The sequence below is a fragment of the Pseudorca crassidens genome, chromosome X (genome assembly GCF_039906515.1).
Source record: "Pseudorca crassidens isolate mPseCra1 chromosome X, mPseCra1.hap1, whole genome shotgun sequence".
In the NCBI taxonomy this organism is placed as follows: domain Eukaryota; kingdom Metazoa; phylum Chordata; class Mammalia; order Artiodactyla; family Delphinidae; genus Pseudorca; species Pseudorca crassidens.
The window spans coordinates 122,947,459-122,964,282 of NC_090317.1; the positions used below are offsets into that span (position 1 = coordinate 122,947,459).

The 16,824-nt window shown below is 40.9% G+C and overlaps 1 protein-coding gene across 5 annotated transcripts in view; it reads right to left on the reverse strand.

Moving 5' to 3' along the window:
* The window catches only part of OFD1 (OFD1 centriole and centriolar satellite protein), a 63,789-nt gene that overhangs the window by 20,396 nt on the left and 26,569 nt on the right, over positions 1-16,824 (reverse strand). For all 5 annotated transcript variants that reach the window (XM_067723194.1, XM_067723195.1, XM_067723190.1 and 2 more), the window contains 2 exons: positions 5,999-6,129; positions 5,353-5,464 (listed from right to left, as the gene is read on the reverse strand). In XM_067723194.1, coding sequence (XP_067579295.1) covers positions 5,353-5,464; positions 5,999-6,129 — 243 coding nt within the window. The remainder of the gene's footprint in view (positions 1-5,352; positions 5,465-5,998; positions 6,130-16,824) is intronic.

Here is a 16,824-nt window from a genome sequence, read left to right on the forward strand (position 1 = left end):
GACCACATACTAGGGCACAAAAAAAGCCTCAACAAATTTAAGAGTACAGAGATTATCTCAAGCATCTTTTCTGACTACAGTGGCATGAAACTAGAAATCAACCACAGAAAAAGAAATGAGAAAAAACGATTACATGGAGACTAAACAACATGCTACTAAAAAAGCAACGGATCGGGCTTCCCTGGTGGCGCAGTGGTTGAGAGTCCGCCTGCCAATGCAGGGGACGCGGGTTCGTGCCCCGGTCTGGCAGGACCCCATGTGCTGTGGAGCGGCTGGGCCCGTGAGCCATGGCCGCTGGGCCTGCGCGTCCGGAGCCTGTGCTCCGCAAACGGGAGAGGCCACAACAGTGAGAGGCTCACATACCGCCAAAAAAAAAAAAAAAAGCAATGGATCAGTGATGAAATCAAAGAGGAAATTAAAAAATACCTCGAGACAAATGACAATGAAAACAGAACCATAAAAAATCTATGGGACATAGCAAAAGCAGTTCTTAGAGGGAAGTTCATAGTGATACAGGCCTTCCTCAAAAAAAACAAAAAAACAAAAAAAATGAGAAAAGTGTCAAATAAAAAACCTAACCTACCACTTAAAAAAATTAGAAAAAGAAGAACAAACAAAACCTAAAGTCACCAGAAGGAAGGAATAATAAAGATGAGAGAGAAAATAGAGATAAAAAAAATAGAAAAGGCCAATAAAACCAAGAACTGGTTCTATGAAAGGGTAAACAAGATTGACAAACCTCTGGCCAGGCTCACCAAGAAGACAGAGAACCCAACGAAACAAAATAAAGAAAGGAAAAAGGAGATATAACGACCAATACCACAGAAATACAAAAAACCCTAAGGGAATACTATGAACAATTATATGCTAACAAATTTGACAACCTAGAAGAACTGGACAACTTTCTAGAAACATATAGCCCACCAAAATGGAATCAAGAAGAAATAAAGAATTTCAACAGACGGATATTAGAAGTGAAATAGAATCTGTAGTCAACAAACTCCCTACAAACAGAAGTCCAGGACCAGATGGCTTCACACCCAAATTCTACCAAACATACAAAAAAGAACTTATACTGATCCTTCTCAGACTCTTCCAAAAATTTGAGGAGGAGGAAACACTCCCAAACACATTCTATGAAGCCACCATCACCCTGATACCAAAACCAGACAAAGACACCGCCAAAAAAGAAAACTTCAGGCCAATATCTCTGATGACTATAGATTCAAAAATCCTCAACAAACTATTAGCAAACCGAATCCAACAACACATACAAAGATCATACACCACGACCAAGTGGGATTCATCCCAACTTCACAAGGATGGTTCAACATATGCAAATCAATCAATGTGATATACCATATCAACAAAAGAAAAGACAAAAACCACATGGTCATCTCAATAGATGCAGAAAAAGCATCTGACAAAATTCAACATCCATTCATGATAAGAACTCTCACCAAAGTGGGTATAGAGGGAGCATGTCTCAACATAATAAAAGCTACTTATGACAAACCCACAGCCAATGTAATACTCAACAGTGAAAAGCTGAAAGCCTTCCTGCTAAAATCTGGAACAACTCAAGGATGCCCACCCTCACCCCTTCTATTCAACATAGTACTGAAAGTCCTAGCCACAGCAATCAGACAAGACAAAGAAATAAAAGGTATCCAAATTGAAAGGGAAGAGGTAAAATGGTCACTATATGCAGGTGACATGATACCATATACAGAAAACCCTAAAGACGCCACACAAAAACTACCAGAACCGATAAACGAATTCAGCAAGGTAGCAGGATACAAGATTAACATACAGAAATCTGTTGCATTTCTTTACACTAACAAAGAAATAACAGAAGGGAATGTAAAAAAACAATACCTTTCAAAATCACACCTCAAAAAATAAAATACTTAGGAATGAACCTGACCAAGGAGGTGGAAGACTTATACGCTGAGAATTATGAAACATTAGTAAAGGAAACTGAAGATGACTCAAAGAAATAGAAATGATAGCCCATGCTCTTGGATTGGAAGAATGTTGTTAAAATGGCCATACTACCCAAAGCAATCTACAGATTTAATGCGATCCCTATCAAACGACCCATGACATTTTTCACAGAACTAGAACAAATAATCCTAAAATTTATATAGAACCATAAAAGACCCAGAATTGCCAAAGCAATCCTAAGGCAAAAACACAAAGCAGGAGGCATTACCCTCCCAGACTTCAGACAATACTACAAAGCTACAGTAATCAAAACGGCATGGTATTGGGACAAAAACAGACATATGGATCAATGGAACAGAATAAAGAGCCCAGAAATAAACTCACACACCTATGGTCAATTAATCTTCAACAAAAAAGGCAAGAATATACTTATACAATGGAAAAAGGACAGACTCTTCAGCAAGTGGTGTTGGGAAAGTTGGACAGCTACATATAAATCAATGAAGTCAGAACACACCCTCTCACGATACACAAAAATAAACTCAAAATGGCTTAAAGACTTAAACATAAGACATGACACCATAAAATATGTAGAAGAGAACACAGGCAAACCATTCTCTGACATAAATCGTACCAATGTTTTCTTAGGTCAGTCTCCCAAGGCAATAGAAATAAGAGCAAAAATAAACAAACAGAACCTAATCAAACTTACAAGCTTCTGCACAGCAAAGGAAACCATGAAACAAAAGCCAACCCACAGAATGGGAGAAAATATTTGATAACGATGTGACCAACAAGGGCTTAATTTCCAAAATATACACAGAGCTCATACAGTTCAACAACAAAAAAACAAAAAACGGAATCAAAAAATTGTCAGAAGACCTATGTAGACATTTCTCCAAAGAAGAAATACAAATGGCCAATAGGCACATGAAAAGACACTCAACATCTCTAATCATTAGAGAAATTCAAATCAAAACTACAATGAGGTACCACCACACACCAGTCAGAATAGCCATCATTAAAAAATCTACAAATAACAAATGCTGGAGAGGGTGTGGAGAAAAGGGAACCCTCCTACACTGTTGGTGGGAATGTATATTGGTACAGCCATTATGGGAAACAGTATGGAGGTTCCTCAGTAAAGTAAAAATAGAATTACCATATGATCCAGCAATCCCACTCCTGGGCACGTATACAGACAAAACTCTAATCCAAAAAGATATATGCACCCATAAGTTCATAGCAGCACTATTTACAAGAACTAAGACATGGAAACCTAAATGTCCATCAACAGATGGATGGATAAAGAAGATGTGGTACACACACACACACACACACACACACACACACAATGGAATATCACTCAGCTGTAAAAAAAAAAGAAGACAATAATGCCACTTGCAGCAACATGGATGCAACCAGAGAATATCACACCAAGTGAAGTAAGTCAGAAAGAGAAAACAAATACCATGTGATACCACATGTGGAATCTAAGATGTGTTCAATTGTGTCACATTTACGAAACAGAAAGACTCATGGACAAAGAGAACAGACTTGTGGTTGCCAAGAGGGAGGGGGTTGGGGGAGGGATGGAATGGGAGGTTGGGGTTAGCAGATGTAAGCTATTATATATAGAATGGATAAACAACAAGGTCCTACTGTATAGCACAGGAAACTATATTCAGTATCCTATGATAAACCATAATGGAAAATAGTATCAAAAAGAATATATATATACGTGTAACTGAATCAGTCTGCTGTACAGCAGAAATTAACATTGTTAATCAACTATACTTCAATAAATAAAAATAAAAAAATAAAATAGTTTGTGAAAGCACGGTCATAACAGTAATTATTAACATTTACTTGAGAGCTCATGTGTACCAGCTACTGCTTCATATGCCTTCATTCGTAACGCATGTTATTATTTCACAATCCATTATGCACGACCTTGAAATCTAAAAGCTTTGAGAACTGAAAAGGTATTTACAATGTATTAGGGGACAAAGCCTAACCAGACTTGAACTCATGTGGTTGAAAAATCTGACCTGAGCTGATATAAACCCATTTATAATCTTTAATTATTTCACCCAGCATGAATGTTCACACATTTGACTTCAAAATAATGAACGCGTCGCACTACAGGATGCTGCCCCCGAACTCCCAGGGCTGCGGCAAAATCCACTGCATACGGCCTGAGTCTCAGATAAGGAGGACATGCGGTCAGGACACCACTGTGGGCCCAGAACTCTCACGGCTCCCATGCCACGGATGGGGGACTGCGGCTGAATCCCCCAGTTAGCGAGGCATCGAGCCACTGTGCTGGCCTAATGCAAAGCCAGTAAATGTGATCACTCCTCTCCTGCAAAGCCACCTTGATGATGCCACGGGACAGATGCTTGTGATGCCCATGTTCCAGAAGCTTCCAACCTCATTAAACTATTTCTAATGACAGGAGCTTGGTACAGGCTTCAGCTGTGGGCAGTTTGGCAAAGGCAGAATTGTGGAGAGAAAATGAGGAACGGGAAAGAGTAGAGATGAGTAAAGAGACCACAATAAAAGTGGCGTGGGGAGAAGGGGCCAAGGGCCTAAGTGGGAAGAAGGAACTGAAGAAGGCTCAAAATCACGAACACTCAGGAACTTCCACTGAGCTTGGAAGCAGCTAAAGGAAGTGTCTAAGCCTCGGAACACTTGTTATGAAGGAGGAGGGGCAGATGTCACGCATCCACAGGAAGACATAGTAATCAGATGGTAGCACTGGCCATCTCCCCAGTGTTTCATATGCCCCAGGCACTGTACTGGAGCCAATCACCTTTCCCCTTCGTCCTCCATGGCACAGAAGGTATTATTATCCTCATTACAAAGGGGGCAACTGAGGCCCAAGGAAGTTAAAAGCAACATGTCCAAGGCCAAACAACTAACTTCAAAATTGGGGTACAAAACAAATTTTCTGATTCCAGCGGCAGCCCTCTTTTTGCCAGGGCACTCTGCTTCTCCCACAGGTATATACACCTGTCAAGGAGTATATAAAACCACTGAAGAGTAGACTGCTCTTATTATCAGGGTAGCAAATAAAACAGGAAAACCTAGGTCCAGGAAGAATTTGGGGGCCTCTGCATCACTACCACACCTTTCCTATCTGGGGCATGAGGCTCCCCCAAGCATGGGGCACCTGTGAAAGCAAGTCACTTCAGCTGATGACCTGGCTGGTATCCGTGAAATGGACAGGGAGTTTGACTTCTAAGATGGCCCATGGCTCTATGGCTTTACCTCTACTATGAGAATTACTGAAAATTCAATGAGTAACAATTATTACATTTCCACAAATGTCAGAAGTTTTACACACACACACACACATACACACACACACACACACACACAGAGGTTAAAAATGTCTCTAACCTATCTGAGTTTGTTTCAGTTGCAATTTTAAATCGGTAACCTGCACAGTTAACCTCTTGACAGAAGCATCGTATTCTAATATCCGGGCCTTCAGCTGGGCACAGTGCTCAATCTGCAGAGAATTAGAGAAGAAAAAAAAATCAACATAAAACAAATCACAGCTCACTTCAAAGGGAACAATTCTCTCATTGGGCTTATTCTCTCTTTTTGTTTTGCCAATTCTGAGCAGCTTTATACCCGTAAACCACAGGGTCCCTTTAAAATGACGACCGATGATGCAAGTTTCCATTTCTTCTTACATGCACGTCAGAGCAGCTACTCCAGGGCATGGGAAGACACCAGAGAGAGGGCAGCAGTATTTCCAAGTCACAGGGTGAGCATCGAGACACTTCCACTGTGGGCACCATCAGGACTTGGAAAATTTTGTGTGTGAGTTTGCTTGCCTCTGGATTTTGTGACTATTATGAATATAGAGTCACATGACCACTGGACAGTTTCTCTCAGAGGAGAAAGGACACCCTTTAGCACCTTAAGGGATATCTGATGTTAAAATAAATCCCACTCACACCAGTGTGGCATGTGCCAAGTTCACACGTCTATGCAGTGGACTGGCCTGATCCCTGGGTGCTCAAGGAGAAATACTCACTTCACTTTGTAGTTGTTGTTGCAGAGCTTGTTTCTGGGTTGCAAACTCCTTATGCTCCGAGGTGATAGCATTTTCTGCTTTCTGTAATTCTTTCTGAAAAATCAGCAGTTTAGGAGATGGCTGAGCTATGCCTAAGAAAGTAGAAGAGCCTGGTCGTTACCAACCTGAAGTGTTTTCATTTCGCTTGACTTTTTTTTTTTTTTTTTTTTTTTGCGGTACGCGGGCCTCTCACTGCTGTGGCCTCTCCCGTTGTGGAGCACAGGCTCCGCATGCGCAGGCTCAGCGGCCATGGCTCACGGGCCCAGCCGCTCCGCGGCATGTGGGATCTTCCTGGACCGGGGCACGAACCCGTGTCCCCTGCATCGGCAGGCGGACTCTCAACCACTGCACCACCAGGGAAGCCCTTGACTTTTTTTTTTAATTTAAGTTTAGTTAATTTACAATGTTGTGCTAGTTCCAAGTGTACACCAAAGTGACTAAGTTATACATATACATAATATATATTCTTTTTTTTTTTTTCGTTTTTTGCGGTACGGGGGCCTCTCACTGTTGTGGCCTCTCCCGTTGCGGAGCACAGGCTCCGGACGCGCAGGCCCAGCGGCCACGGCTCACGGGCCCAACCGCTCCACGGCATGTGGGACCCTCCCGGACCGGGTCACGAACCCGCGTCCCCTGCATCAGCAGGTGGACCCTCAACCACTGCGCCACCAGGGAAGCCCTATATATTCTTTTTCAGATCCTTTTTCATTATAGGTTATCACAAGATATTGAGTATTCTTTCCTGTGGTATACAGTAGTCCTTATTGTTTACCTATTTTTTTTTAAATTGGGGTACAGCTGCTTTACAATGTTGTATTAGTTTCTGCTGTACAACGAAGTGAGTCAGTTATACATATACCCACTCTTTTTTAGATTTCCTTCCCATTTAGGTCACTACAGAGCACTGAGTTCCCTGTGCTATACAGTCAGTTCTCATTAGTTACCTATTTTATACATAGTAGTGTATATATGTCAATCCCAATCTCCCAATTCATCCCACACCCCCTTTCCCCCTTGGTAATCATAAGTTTGTTTTCTACATCTGTGTCTCTATTTCTGCTTTGCAAATAAGGTCACATCTGTACCATTTTTCTAGATTTCACATAAGCAATATTATATGTCTTTCTCTTTCTGACTTCCGTCGCTTGACTTTTAAAAGCAGCCAAACAAGTTTCAAATTGTTCTTCTTTTTTTTGTATGCATACAATATTGTATTAATTCTATCAAATGGACTACAGGCAATTCTGACTCACAAATTTCAAAACAAAATAATTTAATGCACATAAATGCAAATTTTACTATTCTCACATCCTTCTCCATGTAATACAATTCTTTCAAATCCTCAAATTAAGTTGAAAGCCCGCCTCTTCTCCCTACAGAGGCAGATAAGGAGTGCTCTACCAAAACCTGTCAATGACTGCCCTGAGGTCCAATTCGATCTGTGCATCTGTCAGGGGCTCTCAGGGTCCAGGCAGAAAACAGACGGCATGCCCAATTCAGGTCATCGGAGAACCCTTCAATACAGACTGACTTAGGCTGGGTCCGTAGCCACAAAGGATGGCATAGTTCCCTAGGCTACTAGCAGAGCCATGCTGTTTGTAGCCCTTGGGCCTAGAGGGCCGGGGAGGCAGGACCTCCCAGAACTGGAGAGAGCGAGCTGCTGCAGAATGCTAGAGAGGCCATCCCACAAACACTCGGACCTTGCATGGCTGAAAGGCGCAGGGCCAGCCCAGGGACGCTGTATATGGAGGTGGCAGGAGGGCAAACAACCTTGACCTCTCTCTTCCCTCCCTCCCAGTGCTTGCGGGCACTCGGCACACCTGACCAGCAGTCAGAGGGCAAGGGAAGCCCGGTACCATCTGGAGGGGCAAATTCGGACAGTTTTAAAATGTTTCTTCAGGACTGGCGGGAGAGACAAGATGGTGGAGTAAAAGGACTTCAGCTCACCTCCCCTTATGAAAACACCAAAATCACAACTAATTGCTAAACAACCACTGACAAAAAAGACTTGAACCTTCCAAAAAAGATATTCTACATCCAAAGACCAAGAAGAAGCCACAGTGAGACATTAGGAAGTTCACTTTTGCATTATGATCAAATCCCATACCTTCCAGGTGGGCGATCCACAAACTGGAAAGTAATTCTATCACAGAGGTTCTCCCATATGAGTGAGTCTGGAGCCCCACGTCAGGCTCCCCAGCCTGGGGGCCTGGCATCAGGAGGAGGAGCCCCCCAGAGCATTTGGCTTTGAAGGCCAGCAGGGCTCGAGTGCAGGAGCTCCTCAGGACTGAGGAAAACAGATGGCCCTCTTGGAGGCCGCACACAAGGTTTCATGTGCACTGGGACCCAGGGCAAAGCACTGACTTCGTAAGAGCCTGGGCCAGACCTACCTGCGGGTACTGTAGGGTCTCTGGCAGAGTCGGGGGTCGGCTGTGGCTCACCGTGGGGCCCAAAGGAAAACTCTTGGGCGTGAGCTCTCCCGGGGGTGGGGGTGGGGGGGTGTCTCCATTTTGGCACCAATGATCAGCCCCACCCAACAGCCTGCAGGCTCCAGTCCTGGGACGCCTCAGGCCAAACAATGAACAGGGTAGGAACACAGCCCCACCCATCAGGAGACAGGCTGTCTAAAGTTGTCCTGAGCCAAGAGCCACCTATAAACATACCCCTTGACATGGCCCTGCCCACCAGGGGGACATGACACAGCTCCACCCACCAGTGTGCAGGCACCAGTTCCTCCCACCAGAAAGCCTGCACAAGCCCCTGGACCAACCTCACCCACCAGGGGACAGACACCGGAACCAAGAAGAATTATAATCCTACGGCCTGAGGAATGGAGACCACAGAAACACAGCAAGTGAGACAATACCAGACAGTGGAGAAATATCTTCCAGACTAAGGAACAAGATAAAACCCCAGAAGAACAACTAAGTGAAGCGGAGATACGCAACCTACCTGAAAAAGATTTCAGAGTAATGATAGTAAAGATGATCCAAGACCAAGAAGAAAAACAATGGAGACACAGACCAAGAGGATACAAGAAATGTTTAATAAAGAGTTAGAAGCTTTAATGAACAGAGATGAACAATACAATAACTGAAATGAAAAACACACTAGAAGGAATCAATAGCAGAATAAATGGGGCAGTAGAACGAGTAAGTGAGCTGGAAAACAAATTGGTGGAAATCACTGCTGAGGAATAGAATAAAGACAGAAGAATGAAAAGAAATGAGGCCAGTCTAAGAGACTTCTAGGACAACATTAAATCCACAACATTGGCATTAAAGGGGTCCCAGAAGGAGAGGAGAGAGAAAGGGGCTGAGAAAATATTTGAAGAGCTAACAGCCAAAAGCTTCCCTAACATGGGAAAGGAAACACTCAAGTCCAGGAGGCTCAGAGAGCACCATACAGGATAAACCCAAGGAGGAACACGCCAAGACACATATTAATGAAACTGACCAAAAAATTAAGACAAAGATAAAATATTACAAAGAACAGAGAAAAGAAACAAATAACATACAAGGAAATTCCCATAAGGTTATCAACTGATTTTTCAGCAGAAACTCTGCAGGCCAGAAGGAAATGGCAAGATATATTTAAAGTGATGAAGGAGAAAAACCTACAACCAAGAATACTCTACCCAGCAAGGCTCTCATTCAGATTCAATGGAGAAATCAAAAGCTTTACAGACAAGCAAAAGCTAAGAGAATTCAGCATCACCAAACCAGCTTTTACAACAAATCCTAAAGGAACTTCTCTAGGCAGAAAAGGCCACAACTAGAATCCAGAAAATTATGAATGGGAAAGCTCATCGGTAAAGGCAAACATAAAACAAAGGTAGGAAATCACCCCCACACAAATATGTTATCAAAACCAGCAATCATGGGAAGAGGAGAATACAAATGCAGGATATTGGAAATGCACTGGAAATTAAGAGACCAGCAACTTAAAGCAATCTTGTACATATACAGACTGCTATATCAAAACCTCATGGGAACCACAAACCAAAGATGTACAATAGATACACATACAAAAAAGAACAAGCAATCCAAACACAACACTAAAGACAGACATCAAGTCACAAGAGAACAAAAGAGGAAGGGAAGAAAAAAGACCTTCAAAAACAAAGCCAAAACAATTAACAAAACGTCAGTAAGTACATATCAGTAATTACCTTAAATGTAAATGGATTAAATGCTCCAACCAAAAGATAGACCGGCTGAATGGATACAAACACAAGACCTGTATATATGCTGTCTACAAGAACCCCACTTCAGATCTAGGGACACATACAGACTGAAAGTGAGGGGATGGTAAAATGTATTCCATGCAAATGGAAATCAAAAGAAAGCTGGAGTAGCAATAGTCATATCAGACAATATAGACTGTAAAATAAAGACTATTACAAGAGACAAAAAAGGACAGTACATAATGATCAAGGGATCAATCCAAGAAGAAGATATAACAATTTTAAGTATTTATGCACCCAACACAGGAGCAATATAGAAGGCAAATGCTCACAGCCATAAAAGGAGAAATCGACAGTAACACAGTAGTAGTGGGGGACTTTAACACCCCACTTTCATCAATGGACGGATCATACAGGCAGAAGATCAATAAGGAAACACAGGCCTTATGTGACACATGAGACCAGATGGATTTAACTGATATTTATAGAACGTTCCATCTGAAAGCAGCAGAGTACACATTTTTCTCAAGTGCACATGGAACATTCTCCAGGATAGACCACATGCTTGGTCACAAAGCAAGCCTCAGTAAATTTAAGAAAAGTGAAATCATATCAAGCATCTTCTCCTACCACAACACTATGAGATTAAAAATCGACTACAACAAAACAATGAAAAAACACAAACACATGGAGGCTAAACAATATGTTACTAAACAACCAATGGATCACTGAAGAAATCAAAGAGGAAATCAAAAAATACCTAGAGACAAATGAAAACGAAAACATGACAATCCAAAAGTTATGAGATGCAACAAAAGGAGTTCTAAGAGGGAAGTTTATAGCAATACAATCTTACCTCAAGAAACAAGAAAAATCTCAAACAACCTAAGGTTACTTACACCTAAAGCCACTAGAGAAAGAACAAACAAAACACAAAGTTAGTAGAAGGAAAGAAATCATAAAGATGAGAGCAGAAATAAATGAAAGAGAGATGAAGGAAACAATAGAAGAGATCAATGAAACTGAAGGACGGTTCTTTGAAAAGATAAAGAAAATTGATAAACTTTTAGCCAGACTCATCAAGAAAAAAAGGGAGGGCTCAAATCAATAAAATTAGAAACAAAAAAGAAGTTACAACTGACACCACAGAAATACAAAGGATCATAAGAGACTACTACAACCAACTATCTACCAATAAAATGGACAACTAGAATAAATAGACAAATTCTTAGAAAGGTGAAATCTTCCAAGACTGAACCAGGAAGAAATAGAAAGTAAGAACAGACCAATCACAAGTATTGAAATTGAAACTGTGATTAAAAGACTTGAAGAGCATAACCATCCCAAACTTCAGACAATACTACAAAGCTACAGTAATCAAAACAGCATGGCATTGGCACAAAAACAAACATATGGATCAATGGAACAGAACAGAGAGCCCCAAAATAAACCCACACACCTATGGTCAATTAATCTTCGACAGAGGAGGCAAGAATATACAACGGAAAAAAGACAGACTCTTCAGCAACTGGTGTTGGGGAAGTTGGACAGCTGCATGTAAATCAATGAAGTTACAACACGACCTCTCACCATACACAAAAATAAACTCAAAATGGCTTAAAGACTTAAACATAGGCTATGACACCATAAAATGTCTAGAAGACAACAGGGGCAAAACATTCTGACATAAATCGTACCAACGTTTTCTTAGGTCAGTCTCCCAAGGCAATAGAAATAAAAGCAAAAATAAACAAATGGGACCTAATCAAACTTACAAGCTTCTGCACAGCAAAGGAAACTGTAAACAAAACAAAAAGACAACGTACAGAATGGGAGAAAATATTTGCAAATGATGCGACTGTCAAGGGCTTAATTTCCAAAATATACAAACAGCTCACACAGCTCGACAACAAAAGAACAAACAATGGAACCGAAAAATTGGCAGAAGACTGAAGTAGACATTTCTCCAAAAAATAAATAGAGGGGGCCAATAGGCACATGAAAAGATGCTCAATATGGCTGACTATTAGAGAAATGCAAATCAAAACCACAATGAGGTACCATCGCACAGTGGTCAGAATGGCCATTATTAAAAAGTCTACAAATGACAAATTGCTGGAGAGGATGTGGAGAAAACGGAACCCTCCTACACTGTTGGTGGGAATGTAAGTCGGTGCAGCCACTGTGGAAAACAGTATGGAGGTTTCTCAGAAAACTAAAAATAGAATTACCATATGATCCAGCAATCCCACTCCTGGGCATATATCTGGAGAAAACTCTAATTAAAAAAGATACATGCACCCTTATGTTCATAGCAGCACTATTCACAATAGCCAAGACATGGAAACAACCTAAATATCCATCGAGAGATGAATGGATAAGAGATGATGTGGTACATATATACAATGGAATATTACTCAGCCATGAAAAAGAACGAAATAATGCCATTTGCAACAACATAGATGCAACTAGAGATTATCATACTAAGTGAAGTAAGTCTGAAAGAGAAAAACAAATACCATATGATATCACTTATATGTGCAATATAAAATATGACATGTAAAGCAACTATACTCCAATAAAAATTTTGTTTGTTTGTTTTTGCGGTACGCGGGCCTCTCACTGTTGTGGCCTCTCCCGTTGTGGAACACAGGCTCCGGACGTGCAGGCTCCAGACGCACAGGCTCAGCGGCCACGGCTCACGGGCCCAGCCGCTCCACGGCATGTGGGATCTTCCTGGACTGGGGCACGAACCCATGTCCCCTGCATCGGCAGGCGGACTCTCAACCACTGCACCACCAGTGAAGCCCAAAAATTAATTAAAAAAACTAAAATAAAAGGTTAAGTGACTTGAAAGAAGTAAAAAATAAAATGAAATATGACACTTATCTATGAAAGAGGAACAAAATCAGGGACATAGAGAATAGACTGGTGGTTGCCAAGGGGGTGAGGGGGGGTGGGAGAGGGTAGGAGTGGGACTTTGGGATTAGCAGATGCAAACTGGTATATATAGAATGGATAAACGACAAGATCCTACTGTATAGCACAGGGAACTATATTCAATATCCTGTGATGAACCATGATGGAAAGGAATACTAAAAAGAATGTATATATATCTAGAATTGAGTCACTTTGCTATACAGCAGTAATTAATGCAACATTGTAATTCAACTATACTTCAATAAAAAATAAGACACACACACACAAAAAAACTAACAACAAACAAAATCCAGGACTAGATGGCTTCACAGGCAAATTCTATGAAACATTTAGAGAAGAGTTAACACACCTATCATTCTGAGACTATTCCAAAAAACTGCAGAAGGAACACTCGCAAACTCATTTCATGAGGCCATCATCACCCTCACACCAAAACCAGACAAGGATACCACAAGAAAAGTACAGGCCAATATCACTGATGAGCATAGATGCGAAAATCCTCAACAAAATACTAGCAAACTGAATCAATCCAACAATACATTAAATGGACCATACACCACGATCAAGTGGGATTTATCCCAGGGTTGCAAGGATTTTTCAATATCCATAAATCGATCAGTGACGAACAAATACTATATGATCATCTCAATAGATGTAGAGAAAGCTTTTGACAAAATTCAACACCCATTTATGATAAAAACTCTACAGAAAGTGGGTATAGAGGGAAACTACCTCAACATAATAAAGGCCATCTATGACAAACCCACAGCTAACATCATACTGAACAGTGAAAAGCTGAAAGCATTACCTCTTAGATCAGGAACAAGACAAGGATATGCACTCTCACCACTTTGAAACAACATTGCTGTGCATAGGACTTCCAAAACTATCAGAGAAGAGAAAGATATAAAAGGAATCCAAACTGGAAAAGAAGTAAAACTGTCACTGTTTGCAGATGACATGATACTATACGTAGAAAATCCTTAAGATGCTACCAGAAAACTTACTAGAGCTCATCCATGAATTCAGTAAAGGTGCACCTTTACTGAAACAATCCCATTTACCATTACATCAAAAAGAATAAAATACCTAGGAATAAACCTACCTAAGGAGGCAAAGGACCTGTACTCTGAAAACTATAAGATGCTGATAAAAGAAACTGAAGATGACATAAACAGATGGAAAGATATACCATGTTTTTGGATTGGAAGAATCAATATTGTCAAAATGACTATACTACCCAAGGAAATCTACAGATTCAATGCAATCCCTATCAAATTACCAATGGCATTTTTCACAGAACTAGAAGAAAAAAAATTTTCATTTGTACAGAAATACAAAAGACCCCGAATAGCCAAAGCAAACCTGAGCAAGAAAAACGCAACTGAAGGGACTTCCCTGGTGGTGCAGTGGTTAAGAATCCGCCTGCCAATGCAGGGGACACAGGTTCAAGCCCTGCTCCAGGAAAATCCCACATGCCGCGGAGCAACTAAGCCTATGTGCCACAACTACTGAGCCTGCACTCTAGAGCCCACGAGCCACAACTACCGAAACCTGCGCGCCTAGAGTCCATGCTCCACAACAAGAGAAGCCACCACAATGAGAAGCCCATGCATCACAACAAAGAGTAGCCCCCACTCGCCACAATTAGAGAAAGCCCGCTCACTGCAACGAAGACCAAACGCAGCCAAATAAATAACTTAATTAAACTAAAAAAATTTAAAAAAAAAAAAGAAAGAAAAAGAAAAACGGAACTGGAGCAGTCAGACTCCCTGACTTCAGACTATACTACAAAGCTACAATAATCAAAACAGTATGGTACTGGCACAAAAACAGAAATATAGCTCAATGAACAGGAAAGCCCAGAAATAAACCCATGACCCTATGGTCAATTAATCTACAACAAAGGAACAAGAATATACAATGGAGAAAAGACAGTCTTTTCACCAAGTGATGCTGGGAAAAGTGGACAGTTACATGTAAACGAATGAGATTAAAACATTCTCTAACACCGTACACAAAAATAAACTCAAAATGGATTGAAGACCTAAATGTAAGGCCAGATATTATAAAACTCTTAGAGAAAAACATAGGCAGAACACTCTGACATAAACTGCAGTAGTATCTTTTTGGATCCACCTCCTACAGTAATGAAAATTAAAAAAAACAGAAAAAACAAATGGGACCTAATTAAACTTAAAAGGTTTTGCACAGCAAAGGAAACCATAAACAAAATGAAAAGACAACCCACAGAATGGGAGAAAACGTTTGCGAATGAAGCAACCGACAAGGGATTAATCTCCAACATATACAAACAGCTTGTGCAGCTCAAACAACCCAATCAAAAAATGGGAAAAATATTTAAATAGACACTTCTCCAAAGACATACAGATGGCCAACAGGCACATGAAAAGATGCTCAACTTTGCTAGTTTTTAGAGAAATGCAAATCAAAACTACAATGAGATATCACCTCACACCAGTCATAATGGCCATCATCAAAATGTCTATAAACAGGGCTTCCCTGGTGGCGCGGTGGTTAAGAATCCGCCTGCCAATGCAGGGGACACGGGTTCGAGCCCTGGTCCGGGAAGAGCCCACATGCTGCGGAGCAACTAAGCCCACGTGCCACAACTACTGAGTCTGTGCTCTAGAACCCACGAGCCACAACTACTGAAGCCCGCACACCTAGAGGCCATGATCCACAACAAGAGAAGCCACTGCAATGAGAAGCCTGTGCACCACAATGAAGAGGAGCCCCCGCTCTCTGCAACTAAAGAAAGCCCACGTGGAGCAACAAAGACCCAACTCAGCCAAAAATAAAATAAATAATAAGTTTAAAAAAAAAAAGAAAAAATTCCTTTAAAAAAACTGTCTATAAACCATCAATGCTAGAGAGTGTGTGGAGAAAAGGGAACCCGCCTACACTGTTGGTGGGAATGTAAATTGGTTCAACCACTATGGAGAACAGTGTGGAGGTTCCTTCAAAAACTAAAAACAAAACTACCATATGATCCAGCAACCACACTCCTGGGCATACATCCAGAGAAAACCATAAATCCAAAAGATATATGCACCTCAGTGTTCACTGCAGCACTATTTACAGTAGCCAAGACATGGAAGTGACTGAAATGTCCATCAACAGAGGAATGGATAAAGAAGATGTGTTACATATATACAATGGAATATTACTCAGACATAAAAAGAACAAAATAATGCCATTTGCAACAAAATGGATGCAACTAGGGAATATCATAACTAAGTGGAATAAGTCAGACAGAAAAGACAAATATCTTATGATGTCACTTATATGTGGAATCTAAAAAAAACGATACAAATGAACTTATTTACAAAACAGAAACAGACAGAGTTCGAAAACAAACTTATCAAAGGGGAAAGTCGGGGGGAGGGATAAAATTAGGAGTTTGGGATTAACATATGCACACTACCATATGTAAAATAGATAATCAACAAGGACACACTGTATAGCATAGGGAACTCTGCTCAATGATCTGTAATAAGCTATACGGGAAAAAAAATCTGAAAAAGAATGGATATGTGTATACATATAACTGAATCCCTTTGCTGTATACCTGAAACTAACAAAACACTGTAAATCAACTACACATTGTAAATCAACTATATTCTAATAAAAAATAAAC